The sequence below is a fragment of the Anomalospiza imberbis genome, unplaced genomic scaffold, assembly GCF_031753505.1.
Source record: "Anomalospiza imberbis isolate Cuckoo-Finch-1a 21T00152 unplaced genomic scaffold, ASM3175350v1 scaffold_48, whole genome shotgun sequence".
NCBI classification, from domain to species: Eukaryota; Metazoa; Chordata; class Aves; order Passeriformes; family Viduidae; genus Anomalospiza; species Anomalospiza imberbis.
The window spans coordinates 718,220-734,785 of record NW_027100088.1 but is presented as its reverse complement, the minus strand read 5'-3'; the positions used below and the strand labels follow the sequence as shown (position 1 = coordinate 734,785).

Below are 16,566 nucleotides of genomic sequence, written 5' to 3'. Positions count from 1 at the left end.
GGCCGTGAGTGGCCATGGAGATGCTCGGAGCACTGGAAGATGAGGGTGATGATGTCATTGGGAGCCCCAGAACGTTCCAGAACTGAGCTGGGCACAGGGATTGGACGGATGGAGTGCACCGTGAGCAGCCATGGACACGCTCGGAGTGCTGGACGATGAGGGTGATGATGTCATGGGTCCCTCCCGTGTCCCCTCCCCGCCGCGCGGCTCCCAGCCCCGGCGCGTGGCGACCAGCCCGGCGCGTGGTGCGGCCGCTCCGGGGCCGATTCTGCCGATTCTGCCAGTAAAACCAATGATGCCACCCGTGCGGCGTCCCCTGCGCGGCCACCGGGAACGGGGGACACCGGGAACGGGGGACACTGGGGGAGACACTGGGGACACTGGGAGGAAGTGGGGACATTGGGGACACTGGGGGGATGCTGGGGACACTGGGGACACTGGGGGGACAATGGGGCAACTGGGGGGACATTGGAGGCACACTGGGGACATTGGGGGGACATTGGGGACATGGGGAGCATTGGGGGGACACTGGGGACACTGGGGGGACACTGGGAGAAAGTGGGGACATTGGGGACACTGGGGGGATGCTGGGGACTCTGGGGGGACACTGGGGACAATGGGGCAACTGGGGGGACATTGGGGGCACACTGGGGGGATGGGGGGACACTGGGGACACTGGGGGGACTCTGGAAGGACACTGGGGACAATGGGGCAACTGGGGGGACATTGGGGACATGGGGAGCATTGGGGGACACTGGAGGGGATGCTGGGGACAATGGGGGGATGGGGGGACACTGGGGACAGTGAGGGGACACTGGGGGACACTGAGGGGACACTGGGGGCATGGGGGGACACTGGGGACATTGGGGGGACATTGGGGACATGGGGAGCATTGGGGGGACACTGGGGGGATGCTGGGGACACTGGGGTGACACTGGGAGAAAGTGGGGACATTGGGGACACTGGGGGGATGGGGGGACACTGGGGACAATGGGGCAACTGGGGGGACATTGGGGGCACACTGGGGACAATGGGGGGACACTGGTGACAATGGGGACACTGGGGGGACTGGGGGACACTGGTGGAGACGCTGGGGACAATGGGGGGACACGGGGGAAACTGGGGGGACACTGGGGACAATGGAGACATTTGGGACAATGGGGGAGACACTGGGGGGACACTGGGGACACCCAGTGATCTCCCCCCGCGATCCCAGTGACCTCCAGTGATTCCCAGTGATCCCAGTAACCCCCCGTGATCCCAGTAACCCCCAGCGCTCCCTGAGCTCCCAGTAACCCCCAGTGATCCCAGTGACCTGCAGTGATCCCAGTAACCCCCAGCGATCCCAGTAATTCCCAGTAACCCCCAGTGATCCCAGTGACCTGCAGTGGTCCCAGTAACCCCCAGCGATCCCAGTAATTCCCAGTAACCCCCAGCGATCCCAGTAACCCCCAGCGATCCCAGTAATTCCCAGCGATCCCAGTAACCCCCAGTGATCCCAGTAATTCCCAGCGATCCCAGTAACCCCCAGCGATCCCAGTAATTCCCAGCGATCCCAGTAATTCCCAGTGATCCCAGTAACCCCCAGTGATCCCAGTAATTCCCAGCGATCCCAGTAGCCCCCAGCAATCCCAGTAACCCCCAGCGATCCCAGTAATTCCCAATGATCCCAGTAACCCCCCGTGATCCCAGTAACCCCCAGCGCTCCCTGAGCTCCCAGTAACCCCCAGTGATCCCAGTGACCTGCAGTGGTCCCAGTAACCCCCAGCGATCCCAGTAATTCCCAGTAACCCCCAGTGATCCCAGTGACCTGCAGTGGTCCCAGTAACCCCCAGCGATCCCAGTAATTCCCAGTAACCCCCAGCGATCCCAGTAACCCCCAGCGATCCCAGTAATTCCCAGTAACCCCCAGTGATCCCAGTAACCCCCAGTGATCCCAGTAACCCCCAGCGATCCCAGTAACCCCCAGTGATCCCAGTAATTCCCAGTAACCCCCAGCGATCCCAGTAATTCCCAATGATCCCAGTAACCCGCAGTGATCCCAGTAACCCCCAGCGATCCCAGTAATTCCCAGCGATCCCAGTAATTTCCAGTGATCCCAGTAACCCTCAGCGATCCCAGTAATTCCCAGTGATCCCAGTAACCCCCAGCGATCCCAGTAATCCCCCGTGAGCCCATTATCCGCCAGTAACTCCCAGTCCCGCCCCTTCTGCTCCCCATTGGTTTATCCACCTGTCAATCACAACATCAACCCCGCCTTCCCGCTGAGCGCCGCTGCTGATTGGCCGGCCCGCCCCAGAAGCCCCCGCCTTCTGCGGGTCACTTCGGCCGCTGATTGGTTCAGCTCCGGCCGCTCTGCGCGCTGATTGGCCCGTTTGTGTTCATGTGCCGGAGGCGTCTTCCCGCCCTTTCTTTCCCGCGTGCTCCTCTCCCATTGCTCCCTCGCGGTGTCAATCTCCACTAATCCCCGCCCTTCCGCCCTTCCATTGGCTCGCCGCGCTGTCAATCCGTGTCGGCGGGCGGTGATTGGCCGCGCGCCGGGGCAGGGCCGGGCGGCCGTGCCGAGCGTGAGGGGGACGCGGCCGCCATGTCGGTGCTGCAGGCGGCGGCGCTCGGGAGCGGCCCCGGGGCGAAGGGAGCGGAGCTGCCGGAGCCGCTGGGGCCGCTGGAGCTCTGCGGCGCCTGCCGGGAGCGCCTCAGCCCCCGGCGGGAGCCGCGGCTGCTGCCCTGCCTGCACTCCGTGTGCCGGGGCTGCCTCGGGGCCGCGCCGGCAGCCGCCGGCAGCGACGGGCAGGGTGAGGGGCAGCGCTGGGGGCACTGGGAGCTACTGGGAGCACTGGTGGTCAATGGAGTCTTGGGGGTTACTGGGAATGCTGGGGGTTACTGGGATCACTGGGATGTGCAGGGCACTCAGGGTTACTGGGATCACTGGTGGTTCCTGGGATCACTGGGATGTGCAGGACACCCAGGGTTACTGGGAGCACTGGGGAGGCACTGGGAGTTACTGGGAATGCTGGGGGTACTGGGGGCACTGGGATGTGCAGGGCACTCAGGGTTACTGGGAGCACTGGGGGTTACTGGGATCACTGGGATGTGCAGGGCACTCAGGGTTACTGGGATCACTGGGGGTTACTGGGATCACTGGGATGTGCAGGGCACTCAGGGTTACTGGGATCACTGGGGGTTCCTGGGATCACTGGTAGTCAATGGAGTTTTGGGGTTTACTGGGAATGCTGGGGGTTGCTGGGAGCACTGGGATGTGCAGGACACCCAGGGTTACTGGGATCGCTGGGGGTTACTGGGATCACTGGTGGTCAATGGAGTTTTGGGGTTTACTGGGAATGCTGGGGGTTACTGGGAGCACTGGGATGTGCAGGACACCCAGGGTTACTGGGAGCACTGGGGAGGTGCTGGGGGTTACTGGGGTTGCTCTGGGTTACTGGGAATGCGGGGGGGTACTGGGGGCACTGGGCTGTACAGGGCACTGGGGGTTACTGGGAATGCTGGGGTTACTGGGATCACTGGGGTCAGTGGTGTCTTTGGGGGTTACTGGGAATGCTGGGGTTACTGGGATCACTGGGGTCAGTGGTGTCTTTGGGGGTTACTGGGAATGCTGGTGTTACTGGGATCACTGGTGTCTTTGGGGGTTACTGGGATCACTGGGGTCAGTGGTGTCTTTGGGGGTTACTGGGAATGCTGGGGTTACTGGGATCACTGGGGTCAGTGGTGTCTTTGGGGGTTACTGGGATCACTGGGATATGCAGGACACCCAGGGTTACTGGGAGCACTTGGGAGGCACTGGGGGTTACTGGGATCACTGGTGGTCAGTGATATTTTGGGGGTTACCTGGAATGCTGGGGTTTACTGGGATCACTGGGGTTTACTGGGATCACTGGTCTGTGCAGGACACCCAGGGTTACTGGGAGCACTGGGGCGGCGCTGGGTTGTGCAGGACACTGGGCCATACTGGGATCACTGGGTTGTGCAGGACACTGGGAGTTGCTGGGAGCACCTGGATCACTGGGTTGTGCAGGACATTCGGGGTTACTGGGATCACTGGGCGTTACTGGGAGCACTGGGCGTTACTGGGATCACTGGGCTTTACTGGGATCACTGGGCTTTACTGGTAGCACTGGGCGTTACTGGGATCGCTGGGCTTTACTGGTAGCACTGGGCTTTACTGGGAGCACTGGGCTTTACTGGTAGCACTGGGCTTTACTGGGAGCACTGGGCGTTACTGGGAGCACTGGGCGTTACTGGGATCACTGGGCGTTACTGGGAGCACTGGGGGTTACTGGGATCACTGGGCGTTACTGGGATCACTGGGCGTTACTGGGATCACTGGGCGTTACTGGGAGCACTGGGGGTTACTGGAATCACTGGGGGTTACTGGGAGCACTGGGAGTTACTGGGATGACTGGGCGTTACTGGGATCACTGGGCGTTACTGGGATCACTGCGGGTTACTGGGATCACTGGGAATTACTGGGATCACTGCGGGTTACTGGGATCACTGGGGGTTACTGGGATCACTGCGGGTTACTGGGATCACTGCGGGTTACTGGGGTGCCACAGGAGTTCCTGGCGGTTCTGTGGGGAGGGGACAGCCCTGTCCCCCCCAGGGGACGCTGTGGCCCCGCTGTGGCCTTGTCCCCTCCTTGGGGACACCGACCCTGCCTTGGGGGGGCTTTGGTGGCTGCAGGGACCTCCCCGAGGTGGCCCCGGTGGCCCCGGGGCTCCGTTTTGGGTGTGCCTGGCCCCCAGCCCGCTGCCGGGGCAGCGTTTGGTGGCCGAGGAGGTGACAAGGGCGCCGTGGGGTGACTGTGTCCCCTGTGTGTCCCCGCAGCCTTCGAGTGCCCCGTGTGCCACCAGCAGTGTCCCCTGGGTGACATCATGGAGAACTTCTTCCTGCAGGAGGGTGCAGCGGGCACGGCCCCGCCCAGCGGGCAGGTACCGCCTCCTTAGTGTTAATTAGCGCTAATTAGCGCTGAGGGGGGCCGAGGGACGGCCCCCAGCGTGTCCCTTGTCCCCAGAGCTGCACCAGCTGCGAGGACAACGCCGCCGCCACCAGCTTCTGCCTGGAGTGCGCCGAGCCGCTGTGTGACACCTGCGTGGAGGCCCACCAGAGGGTCAGGTACACCCGGGAGCACAGCGTGCAGCCCTTGGGTGAGTCCTGTCCCCTCTGTCCCCTCCCTGTCACCTCTGTCACCTCCTGTCACCTCCCTGTCCCCTCTATCACCTCCTGTCACCTCCTGTCCCCTCCCTGTCCCCATCGCTGTGTGACACCTGCGTGGAGGCCCACCAGAGCGTCAGGTACACCTGGGAGCACAGCGTGCAGCCCTTGGGTGAGTCTTGTCCCCTCTGTCACCTCCTTGTCACCTCTGTCACCTCCCTGTCCCCTCTGTCACCTTCTGTCACCTCCCTGTCCCCATCGCTGTGTGACACCTGCGTGGAGGCCCACCAGAGGGTCAGGTACACCCGGGAGCACAGCGTGCAGCCCTTGGGTGAGTCCTGTCCCCTCTGTCACCTCCCTGTCCCCTCTGTCCCCTCTGTCACCTCTCTGTCACCTCCCTGTCCCCTCTGTCCCCTCTGTCCCCTCCCTGTCCCCATCGCTGTGTGACACCTGCGTGGAGGCCCACCAGAGGGTCAGGTACACCCAGGAGCACAGCGTGCAGCCCTTGGGTGAGTCCTGTCCCCTCTGTCACCTCCCTGTCACCTCTGTCACCTCCTTGTCACCTCCCGTCACCCCGTCACCCCTGTCCGTGCTCGTTACGAGGTGTGACGCTGTCAGCGGCTCCGTCTGGTGCCATTCCCGGTCCTGTTCCTGGTGCCGTCCTCATGTTCTCCTGGTGCCATCCCAGTGCCATCCACGTGTTCCCCCAGTGTCATCCTGGTGCCATCCCGGTGCCATCCCAGTGCTATCCTCGTGTTCTCCCAGTGCCATCCCGGTGCCATCCCAGTGCTATCCTCGTGTTCTCCCAGTGCCATCCCAGTGCCATCCCAGTGCTATCCTCGTGTTCTCCCAGTGCCATCCCAGTGCCATCCCAGTGCTATCCTCGTGTTCTCCCAGTGCCATCCCAGTGCCATCCCAGTGCTATCCTCGTGTTCTCCCAGTGCCATCCCAGTGCCATCCCAGTGCCATCCTCGTGTTCTCCCGGTGCCATCCCAGTGCCATCCCAGTGCCATCCTCGTGTTCTCCCGGTGCCATCCCAGTGCCATCCTCGTGTTCTCCCGGTGCCATCCCGGTGCCATCCTCGTGTTCTCCCAGTGCCATCCCAGTGCCATTCCCTGCCTTACCCTGGTGCCATCCTGGTGCCATTCCTGGTCCTGTCCCAGTTCTGTGTGGTGCCATCTCAGTGCCATTCCTGGTGGTATTCCCATGTTCCCACTCCCGTTCTCCCATTCCTGTCCCCAGTTTCCCACATTCCCATTCCCCCATTGCCAATTTCCCATTATCCCAGTCCCATTCCTGTTCCCCCTTTCCCATTTGCCCATTTTCCCATTCCCATGTTCCCATTCCCCCATTGCCAACTTCCCATTATCCCATTCCCGTTCCTGTTCCCCCTTTCCCATTTCCCCATTTTCCCATTCCCACGTTCCCATTCCCCCATTGCCAATTTCCCATTACCCCAGTCCCATTCCTGTTCCCCATTTTCCCATTTCCCCATTTTCCCATTCCCACGTTCCCATTCCCCCATTGCAAATTTCCCATTACCCCAGTCCCATTCCTGTTCCCCATTTCCCCATTTTCCCATTCCCATTGCCCCATTCCCGTTCCCCCGTTCCCATTTCCCCATTTTCCAATTCCCATGTCCCATTCTCCCATTCCCACCCCATGTTCCCATTCCCCCATTGCCATTTTCCCACTGCCTCATTCCCATTCCCCCATTCCCGTTTTCTCATTCCTCCATTGCCATTCCATTTTCCCATTGCCATTCCCATTTTCTGGTTTCCATATGCGTTCCCATGTTCCCATTCCCCATTCCCCTTTCCCCCACTCCCCCATTCCCGTTCCCATTCCCCCATTCCCATTCCCATTCCCCCATTCCCATTTCCCCATTTTCCCATTCCCATGTTTCCATTCTCCCATTCCCACCCCATGTTCCCATTCCCCCATTGCCTCATTCCCCATTCCCATTGCCATTCCTCTGTTCCCATTCCCCATTCCACATTCCCATTCCTCTGTTCTCATTCCCCATTCCCATTCCCCCATTCCCATTCCCATATTCCCATTCCCATTTATATTCTCCCATTCCCCATTCCCATTCCCACCCATTCCCATTCCCATTCCCGTTCCTGTTCTCCCGTTCCCATTCTCCCATTCCCACCCCATGTTCCCATTCCCCCATCTCCATTTCCCATTCCCATTCCTCTGTTCCCGTTCCCATTCCCCCGTTCCCATTCCCCCGTTCCCATTCCCCCGTTCCCATTCCCCCATTCCCATTCTCCCAGTCCCATTCCCCCGTTCCCATTCCCCATTCCCTTTCCCCATTCCCATTCCCCCATTCCCATTCCTCTCTTCCCATTCCCCATTCTCCATTCTCCCATTCCCCATTCCCATTGCCATTTTCCCATTGCCTCATTCCCATTCCAGTTCCCCCGTTCCCATCCCATTTTCCCATTGCCATTCTCATTTTCTGGTTTCCATAGGTGTTCCATGTTCCCATTCCCCCGTTCCCATTCCTCTGTTCCCATTCCCCATTCCTGTTCCCCTATTCCCATTTCCCTTCCCTCGTTCCCTTTCCCCCATTCCCATTCCTCAATTCCCATATTTCCATTCTTCCATTCCCATTCCCATATTCCCATTCCCCCGTTCCCCCATTCCCATCCCCCATTCCCATTCCCCATTGCCCCGTTCCCATTCCTCGTTCCCCGTTCCCCATTCCCCCCCCGTTCCCCCATTCCCGTATTCCCTGTTCCCGTTCCCATTCCCTCATTCCCGTATTCCCCGTTCCCATTCCCCTGTTGCCCCATTCCCGTATTCCCCGTTCCCGTTCCCCTGTTCCCATTCCTGTATTCCCCGTTCCTGTTCCCCCGTTCCCATTCTCTCATTCCCGTATTCCCCGTTCCCATTCCCCTGTTCCTGTTCCCGTATTCCCCCGTTCCCATTCCCCCGTTCCCATTGCCGTATTCCCTGTTCCCATTCCCCCGTTCCCATCCCCGTTTCCCCGTTCCCGTTCCCCTGTTCCCATTCCCGTATTCCCTGTTCCCATTCCCCCGTATTCCCCGTTCCCATTCCCCCGTTCCCCCATTCCCGTATTCCCCGTTCCCGTTCCCCCGTTCCCATTGCCGTATTCCCCGTTCCCATTCCCCCGTTCCCATCCCCGTTTCCCCGTTCCCGTTCCCCCGTTCCCATTCCCCCGTTCCCATCCCCGTTTCCCCGTTCCCGTTCCCCCGTTCCCATTCCCCCGTTCCCATCCCCGTTTCCCCGTTCCCATTCCCCCGTTCCCATCCCCATTCCCCCGTTCCCCCCTTCCCATTCCCGTATTCCCCGTTCCCCCGTTCCCATTCCCGTATTCCCCGTTCCCATTCCCCCGTTCCCATTCCCGTTCCCCCGTTCCCGTATTCCCTGTTCCCGTATTCCCCGTTCCCCCGTTCCCATTCCCGTATTCCCTGTTCCCGTTCCCCCCGTTCCCATTCCCGTATTCCCCGTTCCCATTCCCCCCATTCCTGTATTCCCCGTTCCCGTTCCCCCGTTCCCATTCCCGTATTCCCCGTTCCCATTCCCCCGTTCCCATCCCCGTTCCCCCGTTCCCATTCCCGTATTCCCCGTTCCCATTCCCCCGTTCCCCCGTTCCCATTCCCATATTCCCCGTTCCCATTCCCCCGTTCCCGTCTCTCCGCAGGCTCTCCCTCCGTTGCCGGCGCCGGTTGCGGCGCCGTTGCGGCGCAGCCGGGGCCGTGCGCGTTGCACCCGTGCCAGCCGCTGTCGCTGTTCTGCAGCGCCTGCGACAGCCTCACCTGCCGGGAGTGCCACCTGGGCCCGCACCGCGCCCACCCGTGAGTGCGCCCTCGTTAGCGCGCCTTAGCTAATTACAGCTGTGCCTCGTTACCGCTCCTTAGCTAATTACCGCTGTCCCTCGTTACCGCTCCTTAGCTAATTACCCCCGCCCCTCGTTACCGCTCCTTAGCTAATTACCCCCGCCCCTCGTTACCGCTCCTTAGCTAATTACCCCCGCCCCTCGTTACCGCTCCTTAGCTAATTACCCCCGCCCGGGAGAGCCGGGAGAGCCCGCACGCCTGGTTACTGCTCCTTAGCTAATTACCCCCGCCCGGGAGAGCCCGCGCCCCTCGTTACCACTCCTTAGCTAATTACCGCATGAAGGGAGAGCCTGCGCCCCTCGTTAGAGCTCATTATCTAATTACCCCCGCCCCGGAGAGCCCGCACCCCTCGTTAGCACTCCTTAGCTAATGACTGCCCGCCCCGGAGAGCCCGCGCCCCTCATTAGAGCTCATTAGCTAATTACTGCCCGCCCCGGAGAGCCCGCGCGCCTCGTTACCGCTCCTTAGCTAATGACCGCCCACCTGGGAGAGCCCGTGCCCCTCGTTACTGCTCCTTAGCTAATTACCCCAGCCCTGGAGAGCCCGCGCCCCTCGTTACCGCTGCTTAGCTAATTACCCCCGCCTGGGAGAGCCCGTGCCCCTCATTACCGCTCCTTAGCTAATTACCCCCGCCCGGGAGAGCCTGCGCGCCTCGCGCACCTCGTTACCGCTCCTTAGCTAATTACTGCCCGCCCCGGAGAGCCCGCGCGCTTCATTACCTCTCCTTAGCTAATTACCCCCGCCCGGGAGAGCCCGCACCCCTCGTTAGCGCTCCTTAGCTAATTACCCCCGCCCCGGCGAGCCCGCGCCCCTCGTTAGCGCTCGGTAGCTAATTACCCCCCGCCTGGGAGAGCCCGCGCACCTCGTTAGAGCTCATTAGCTAATTACTGCCCGCCCCAGAGAGCCCGCGCCCCTCGTTAGCGCTCCTTAGCTAATTACCCCCGCCCCGGCGAGCCCGCGCCCCTCGTTACTGCTCCTTAGCTAATTACCCCTGCCCTGGAGAGCCCGCGCCCCTCGTTAGCGCTCCTTAGCTAATTACTGCCCGCCCCGGAGAGCCCGCGCCCCTCGTTACCGCTCCTTAGCTAATTACCCCCGCCCCGGGAGAGCCCACGCCCCTCGTTAGCGCTCATTAGCTAATTACCCCCGCCCCGGGAGAGCCCGCGCCCCTCGTTACCGCTCCTTAGCTAATTACCCCCGCCCCGGAGAGCCCGCGCGCCTCGTTAGCGCTGGGTAGCTAATTACCGCCTACCTGGGAGAGCCCGCACACCTTGTTAGAGCTCATTAGCTAATTGCCGCCTGCTCGGGAGTGTGCGCCTGGTTAGCGCTCATTAGCTAATTACCACCTGCCCGGGAGTGCCTGCTGCCTTGTTACCACTCGTTAGCTAATTACCCCCTGCCTGGGAGAGCCCACGCCTCGTTAGCACTCATTAGCTAATTACCGCCCACCCGGGACGCCTCCTTAGCGCTCATTAGCTAATTACCGCCTACCCTGGAGCGCCCACGTGCCTCGTTAGCACTCAGTAGCTAATTACCGCCCGCCTGGGAGTGCCCACGCCTCGTTAGTGCCCATTAGCTAATGGGCACCCACCTGGGAGTGCCTGTGCCTTGTTAGTGCTCATTAGCTAATGAGCACCCACCCTTGAGTGCCTGTGCCTCGTTAGCGCTCATTAGCTAATGAGCACCCACCCTTGAGTGCCTGTGCCTCGTTAGCACTCATTAGCTAATGAGCACCCACCCTTGAGTGCCTGTGCCTCGTTAGCACTCATTAGCTAATGAGCACCCACCCAGGAGTGCCCATGCCTCGTTAGCGCTCATTAGCTAATGAGCACCCACCCGTGAGTGCCTGTGCACCTTGTTAGCACTCATTAGCTAATTAGCAGCGGCAGGGTGACCACCTGTGAGTGCTTGCATGCCTCATTAGTGCTAATTAGCTAATTAGGTAATTAGCACCTTACAGGGACCACCCCACCCCTGAGTGCCTGCATGCCTCATTAGTGCTAATTAGCAGTGAGTGCCTGCATGCCTCATTAGTGCTAATTAGCACTGGGGCCACCCGTGAGTGCAGCCCCTCATCTGCATGCCTAATTAGCACTAATTAGCACCCTGACCACCCCTCAGCTGCATGCCTCATTAGTGCTAATAAGTACTGCACTGTGTCCCATTAGCGCTAATTAGCACTGCATGGTTACCACCTGTGAGTGCCTCATTAGCACTAATTAGCAGTGAGTGCCTGCATGCCTCAATAGTGCTAATTAGCAACTGGACCACCCATGAGTGCCGCCCCTCATCTGCATGACTCATTAGCACTAATTAGCACCCTGACTACCCCTGAGTGCCTCATTAGTGCTAATTAGCACCCTGACTACCCCTGAGTTGAGAGCCTCATTAGCGCTAATTAGCACCCAGACCACCCCTGAGTTGCGTGCCTCATTAGCACTAATTAGCACCCTGACTACCCCTGAGTGGGGTGCCTAATTAGCGCTAATTAGCACCCAGACCAACCCTGAGTTGGGTGCCTCATTAGCGTGAATTAGCACCCAGACCACCCCTGAGTGGGGTGCCTCATTAGCGCTAATTAGCACCCAGACCACCCCTGAGTTGGGTGCCTCATTAGCGCTAATTAGCACCCAGACCACCCCCGAGTTGCGTGCCTCATTAGCGCTAATTAGCACCCAGACCACCCCTGAGTTGCGTGCCTCATTAGCGCTAATTAGCATCCAGACCACCCCTGAGTTGTGTGCTTCATTAGCGCTAATTAGCACCCAGACCACCCCTGAGTTGCGTGCCTCATTAGCGCTAATTAGCATCCAGACCACCCCTGAGTTGTGTGCTTCATTAGCGCTAATTAGCACCCAGACCACCCCTGAGTTGTGTGCCTCATTAGCGCTAATTAGCACCCTGACTACCCCTGAGTTGCGTGCCTCATTAGCGCTAATTAGCACCCTGACTACCCCTGAGTTGCGTGCCTCATTAGCACTAATTAGCACCCTGACTACCCCTGAGTGGGGTGCCTAATTAGCGCTAATTAGCACCCAGACCACCCCTGAGTTGAGTGCCTCATTAGCGCTAATTAGCACCCAGACCACCCCTGAGTTGCGTGCCTCATTAGCGCTAATTAGCACCCAGACCACCCCTGAGTTGGGTGCCTCATTAGCGCTAATTAGCGCACTTAAAGGTGGCTGTAATTAATTGGTGAGGCTGATTAATTAGCGAAAGCCACCTGGAGTTGGCCTGCTGGTTAATTACTCCTGTTAATTAGAACTCCTGGTTTTGTTGCTGATTCCACCGCTGGTTTTGTTAAAGCTCGTTAGTAAGCTCGTTAGCGGGGCCGGTGCTGAAGGGTTGGGAACGGCGAGAATTAATTAGCAGAGGGGGCGTGGCTTGAAGCAGATCAAGCTGATTAATGACTAATTAACGAATGCTGTAATAGCTGTTTGAATTAATTTCTGTGTTAATTAATCTTAGTTGGGCTTTGATTATGGCTTTGCTGGTTTTTTATTGAGCAAATTCCCGAGGCAATCAAGAGTGGCTCAATTGCTTGGCTGAGTCGGTATTTAATTAGCTTAATTACCACATTAATTAGCTCACTTACGTGGTCATTAAGGGCAAGCAGCACTTTTGTTGGGTAAGATCTAATTGGATCGATGTAATTAGCGTAATTAGGGATTAAGTGACAGGATCTGTTACCCACGGCATCTCGTTAACTAAGACTCCTTAATCCACTGAGTTAATGAGATAATTGATGCCTAATGAGGATTAATTAGCTTATTAATGGGTAATGAGCTAATAAGCTTAATTCTGCTTTTCTCTCCCCCTTTTCTCCCACCTTTTCCTCCCTTTCTCTGCCCCGTTATCGCCTTTTCCCTTTCCCTTTTCCCTTTCCCTTTTCCCTTTCTCTGCCCCGTTATCAACTTTTCCCTTTCCCTTTCTCTGCCCCGTTATCCCCTTTTCCCTTTCCCTTTCCCTTTCCCTTTTCCCTTTCTCTGCCCCGTTATCCCCTTTTCCCTTTCCCTTTTCCCTTTCCCTTTCCCTTTCTCTGCCCCGTTATCCCCTTTCCCCTTTTCCCTTTCCCTTTTCCTTTTCCCCTTCCCTTTTCCCCTTTCTCTGCCCCGTTATCCCCTTTTCCCTTTTCCCTTTCCCTTTTCCTCCCTTTCTCTGCCCCGTTATCCCCTTTTCCCTTTCCCTTTTCCCTTTCCCTTTCCCTTTCTCTGCCCCGTTATCCCCTTTTCCCTTTTCCCTTTTCCTTTTCCCTTTCTCTGCCCCGTTATCGCCTTTCCCCTTTCCCCTTTTACTTTTCCCCTTTCTCTGCTCCGTTATCCCCTTTCCCCTTTTCCCTTTCCCTTTTCCTTTTCCCCTTCCCTTTTCCCCTTTCTCTGCCCCGTTATCCCCTTTTCCCTTTCCCTTTTCCCTTTCTCTGCCCCGTTATCGCCTTTTCCCTTTCCCTTTCTCTGCTCCGTTATCCCCTTTTCCCTTTTCCCTTTCTCTGCCCCGTTATCCCCTTTTCCCTTTTCCCTTTTCCCTTTTTCTGCCCCATTATCCCCTTTTCCTTTTCCCCTTTTTCCTTTTCCCCTTTTCCTTTTCCTTTCCCCTTTTTCTGCCTTGTTTTCCCCTTTTCCTTTCCTTTTCCTTTCCCCTTTTTCCTATTCCCCTTTTCCTTCTCCCTTTCCCTCTTTTTCTTTTTCCTTTTTCCTTTCCCCTTTCCACTTTCCCCTTTTCCCCTTTCTCCTTTCCCCCTTTTTCCTTCCCACCTTTTCCCCTTTTCCCTTTTTCCTTTTTCCCTTTTCCCCTTTTTCCTTGTTCTTTCCCCTCTTCCCCTTTTTCCCCTTTTTCCCCTTTCTACTTCCCCCTTTCCCCCCTTTTTCCTTTCCCCTTTTCCCCTTTTTCCTTCCCCTTTTTTCTGTTCCCCTTTTCCCCTTTTCCACTTTTTCCTTTCCCTTTTTTCTGTTTCTCTTTTTCCTTTCCCCTTTTTCCTCTTCCCCTTTCCCCCTTTTCTCCTTTCCCCTTTTCTAAAAACTCTCTCTTTTTCTCCCCTTTTCTCCTCCCTTTCCGTCCCTTGCCCTCCTCCCTCCCGCTCTTTTCCTACTCTTTTCCCATCTCTTTCTCCTCTCCCCTTTTTTTACTTTTCTCTTTCCTTTCCCCCATTTTTCTCCTGCATTTTCTCCCTGTTTTTCCCCATTCCTCCCCACTTCTCTTTGTGTTTCTCCCCATTTTCCCTCGTTCCTTCCCGTATTTCTCCCCATTTTCCCCATTTCTCCCCATTTCCCCCATTTTCCCCATGTTTTTCCCCATGTTTTCCCCATCTCTTCCCGTTTTCCACATTCCCCCCATTTTCCCCATTTCCCCATGTTTTTCCCCAATATCCCCATTTTCCCCATGTTTTTCCTCATTCCTCCTTTTCCCCATTTTCCCCACGTTTTTCCCCATTTCCCCCATGATTTTTCCATTTCCTCCATTTCCCCCATGTTTTCCCCATTTTCCTAATTTCCCCCATTTCCCAAATTTTCCAAATTTCCCCCCATTTTCTCCATTCCCCTATTTGCCCCATATTTTCCCCATGTTTTTCCCCATTTCCTCATTCCTCCCCATTTGACCCATGTTTTTCCCCATGTTCCCCCTATTTCCCCCATGTTTTCCCCCCTTTTCCCCATTCCCCCCCTTTTCCCCATGTTTTCCCCACGTTTTTCCTTGTTTCCCCATTTTCCCCATGTCCCCCCCCATTTCCCTCATGTTTTTCCCCATGTTTATCCCCATTTTCCCCATTTCCCCCCCACTCCTCCCCATTTCCCCATATTTTTCCCCATTTCCCCATGTTTTCCCCCATTTTCCCCTTCCCCCCATGTTTTCCCCCATTTTCACCATTTTCCCCATTACCCCAATTTCACCATTTTCCCCATGTTCCCCCCATTTTCCCCATGTTTTCCCCCATTTTCCCCATGTTTTCCCCATTTTCCCCCTTTCCCCCATTCCTTCCCATTTCCCCCATGTTTTCCCCCATTTCCCCATGGTTTTCTGCTTGTGTTTCCCATGTTTTCCCCCATTTCCCCATGGTTTTCTGCTTGTGTTTCCCCATGTTTTCCCCCCATTTCCCCATGTTCCCCCCCATTTCCCCATGTTTTCCCCCAATTTCCCCATTTTTTCCCTATGTTTTTCCCCATGTTTTTCCCCCATTTGCCCCATGTTTTCCCCCATTTGCCCCATGTTTTCCCCCATTTCCCCATGTTTCCCCCATGTTTTCCCCCAATTTCCTCATTTTTCCCTATGTTTTCCCCCATTCCCCCATGTTTTCCCCATTTCCCTGTTTCCCCCGTGTTTTTCCCCATTTCCTGCCCATCTCCCCCATGTTTTTCCCCATTTTCCCCGTTCCTCCATTCCCCTATTTGCCCCATATTTTCCCATGTTTTTCCCCATTTCCCTCATTCTCCCATTTCCCTGATTCCTCCCCATTCCCCATGTCTCCCCCATGTTTTCCCCCATATTTCCCCCATGTTTCCCCCATGTCCCCCCATATTTCCCCCATGTTTTCCCCCATGTTTCCCCCATGTCCCCCCATTTTTTCCCCCATGTTTCCCCCATGTTTCCCCCATGTTTTCCCCATGTTTTCCCCCATGTTTTCCCCCATGTTTTCCCCCATGTTTCCCCCATGTTCCCCCCATTTTTCCCCCATGTTTCCCCCATGTTTTCCCCCATGTTTTCCCCCATGTTTTCCCCCATGTTCCCCCCATGTTTCCCCCATGTTTTCCCCCATGTTTTCCCCATGTTTCCCCCATGTTTCCCCCATGTTTCCCCCATTTTTCCCCCATTTTTCCCCCATTTTTTCCCCCATTTTTTCCCCCATGTTTCCCCCCATGTTTTCCCCCATGTTTTCCCCCATTTTTTCCCCCATGTTTTCCCCATGTTTTCCCCCATTTCCCCCATGTCCCCCCATTTTTCCCCCATGTTTCCCCCATGTTCCCCCCATGTTCCCCCCATGTTTTCCCCCCATGTTTTCCCCCATGTTTTCCCCATTTTTTCCCCATTTTTCCCCCCATATCTCCCTCATGTTCCCCCCATGTTTTCCCCCATGTTTCCCCCATGTCCCTCCATGTTTTCCCCCATGTTCCCCCATGTCCCCCCATGTTTCCCCCATTTTTCCCCCATGTTTCCCCCATGTTTCCCCCATGTTCCCCCCATGTTTCCCCCCATATTTCCCCCATGTTTCCCCCCATGTTTCCCCCCATATTTCCCCCATGTTTCCCCCATGTTTTCCCCCCATGTTTCCCCCCATGTTTCCCCCCATATTTCCCCCATGTTTCCCCCATGTTTTCCCCCCATGTTTCCCCCATGTTCCCCCCATGTTTTCCCCCCATGTTTTCCCCCATGTTTTCCCCCATGTTTTCCCCATTTTTTCCCCATTTTTTCCCCCATATCTCCCCCATGTTTCCCCCATGTTCCCCCCATGTTTCCCCTATGTTCCCCCCATGTTTTCCCCCCATGTTTTCCCCCATGTTTTCCCCCATGTTTTCCCCCATGTTTTCCCCATTTTTTC

At 57.0% G+C, this 16,566-nt stretch overlaps 2 protein-coding genes across 2 annotated transcripts in view; both read left to right on the top strand.

Annotated features, from left to right (window-relative positions):
• The first annotated feature begins 2,545 nt into the window (after positions 1–2,545).
• LOC137466948 (transcription intermediary factor 1-beta-like) lies at positions 2,546–5,014 on the top strand. The gene is made up of 2 exons (XM_068178547.1): positions 2,546–2,795; positions 4,846–5,014. Exons 1-2 carry the CDS (start codon positions 2,588–2,590, stop codon positions 4,962–4,964), a joined length of 327 nt encoding a protein of 108 aa, XP_068034648.1. The 5' UTR covers positions 2,546–2,587; the 3' UTR covers positions 4,965–5,014.
• The window catches only part of TRIM28 (tripartite motif containing 28), a gene marked incomplete at its 5' end in the record, with an annotated part of 27,805 nt that continues 16,238 nt past the window's right edge, over positions 5,000–16,566 (top strand). The window contains 2 exons of the mRNA XM_068178558.1: positions 5,000–5,133; positions 8,943–8,999. Coding sequence (XP_068034659.1) covers positions 5,000–5,133; positions 8,943–8,999 — 191 coding nt within the window. The remainder of the gene's footprint in view (positions 5,134–8,942; positions 9,000–16,566) is intronic.

What these genes read in the sequence shown, in the direction of transcription:
- LOC137466948 (XM_068178547.1), top strand. Translation starts at nt 2,588, where the DNA reads ATGTCGGTGCTGCAGGCGGCGGCGCTCGGGAGCGGCCCCGGGGCGAAG. An exon ending in CGCCGGCAGCGACGGGCAGG is followed by an intron (nt 2,796 to 4,845) that starts GTGAGGGGCAGC and finishes GTGTCCCCGCAG; the next exon opens with CCTTCGAGTGCCCCGTGTGC.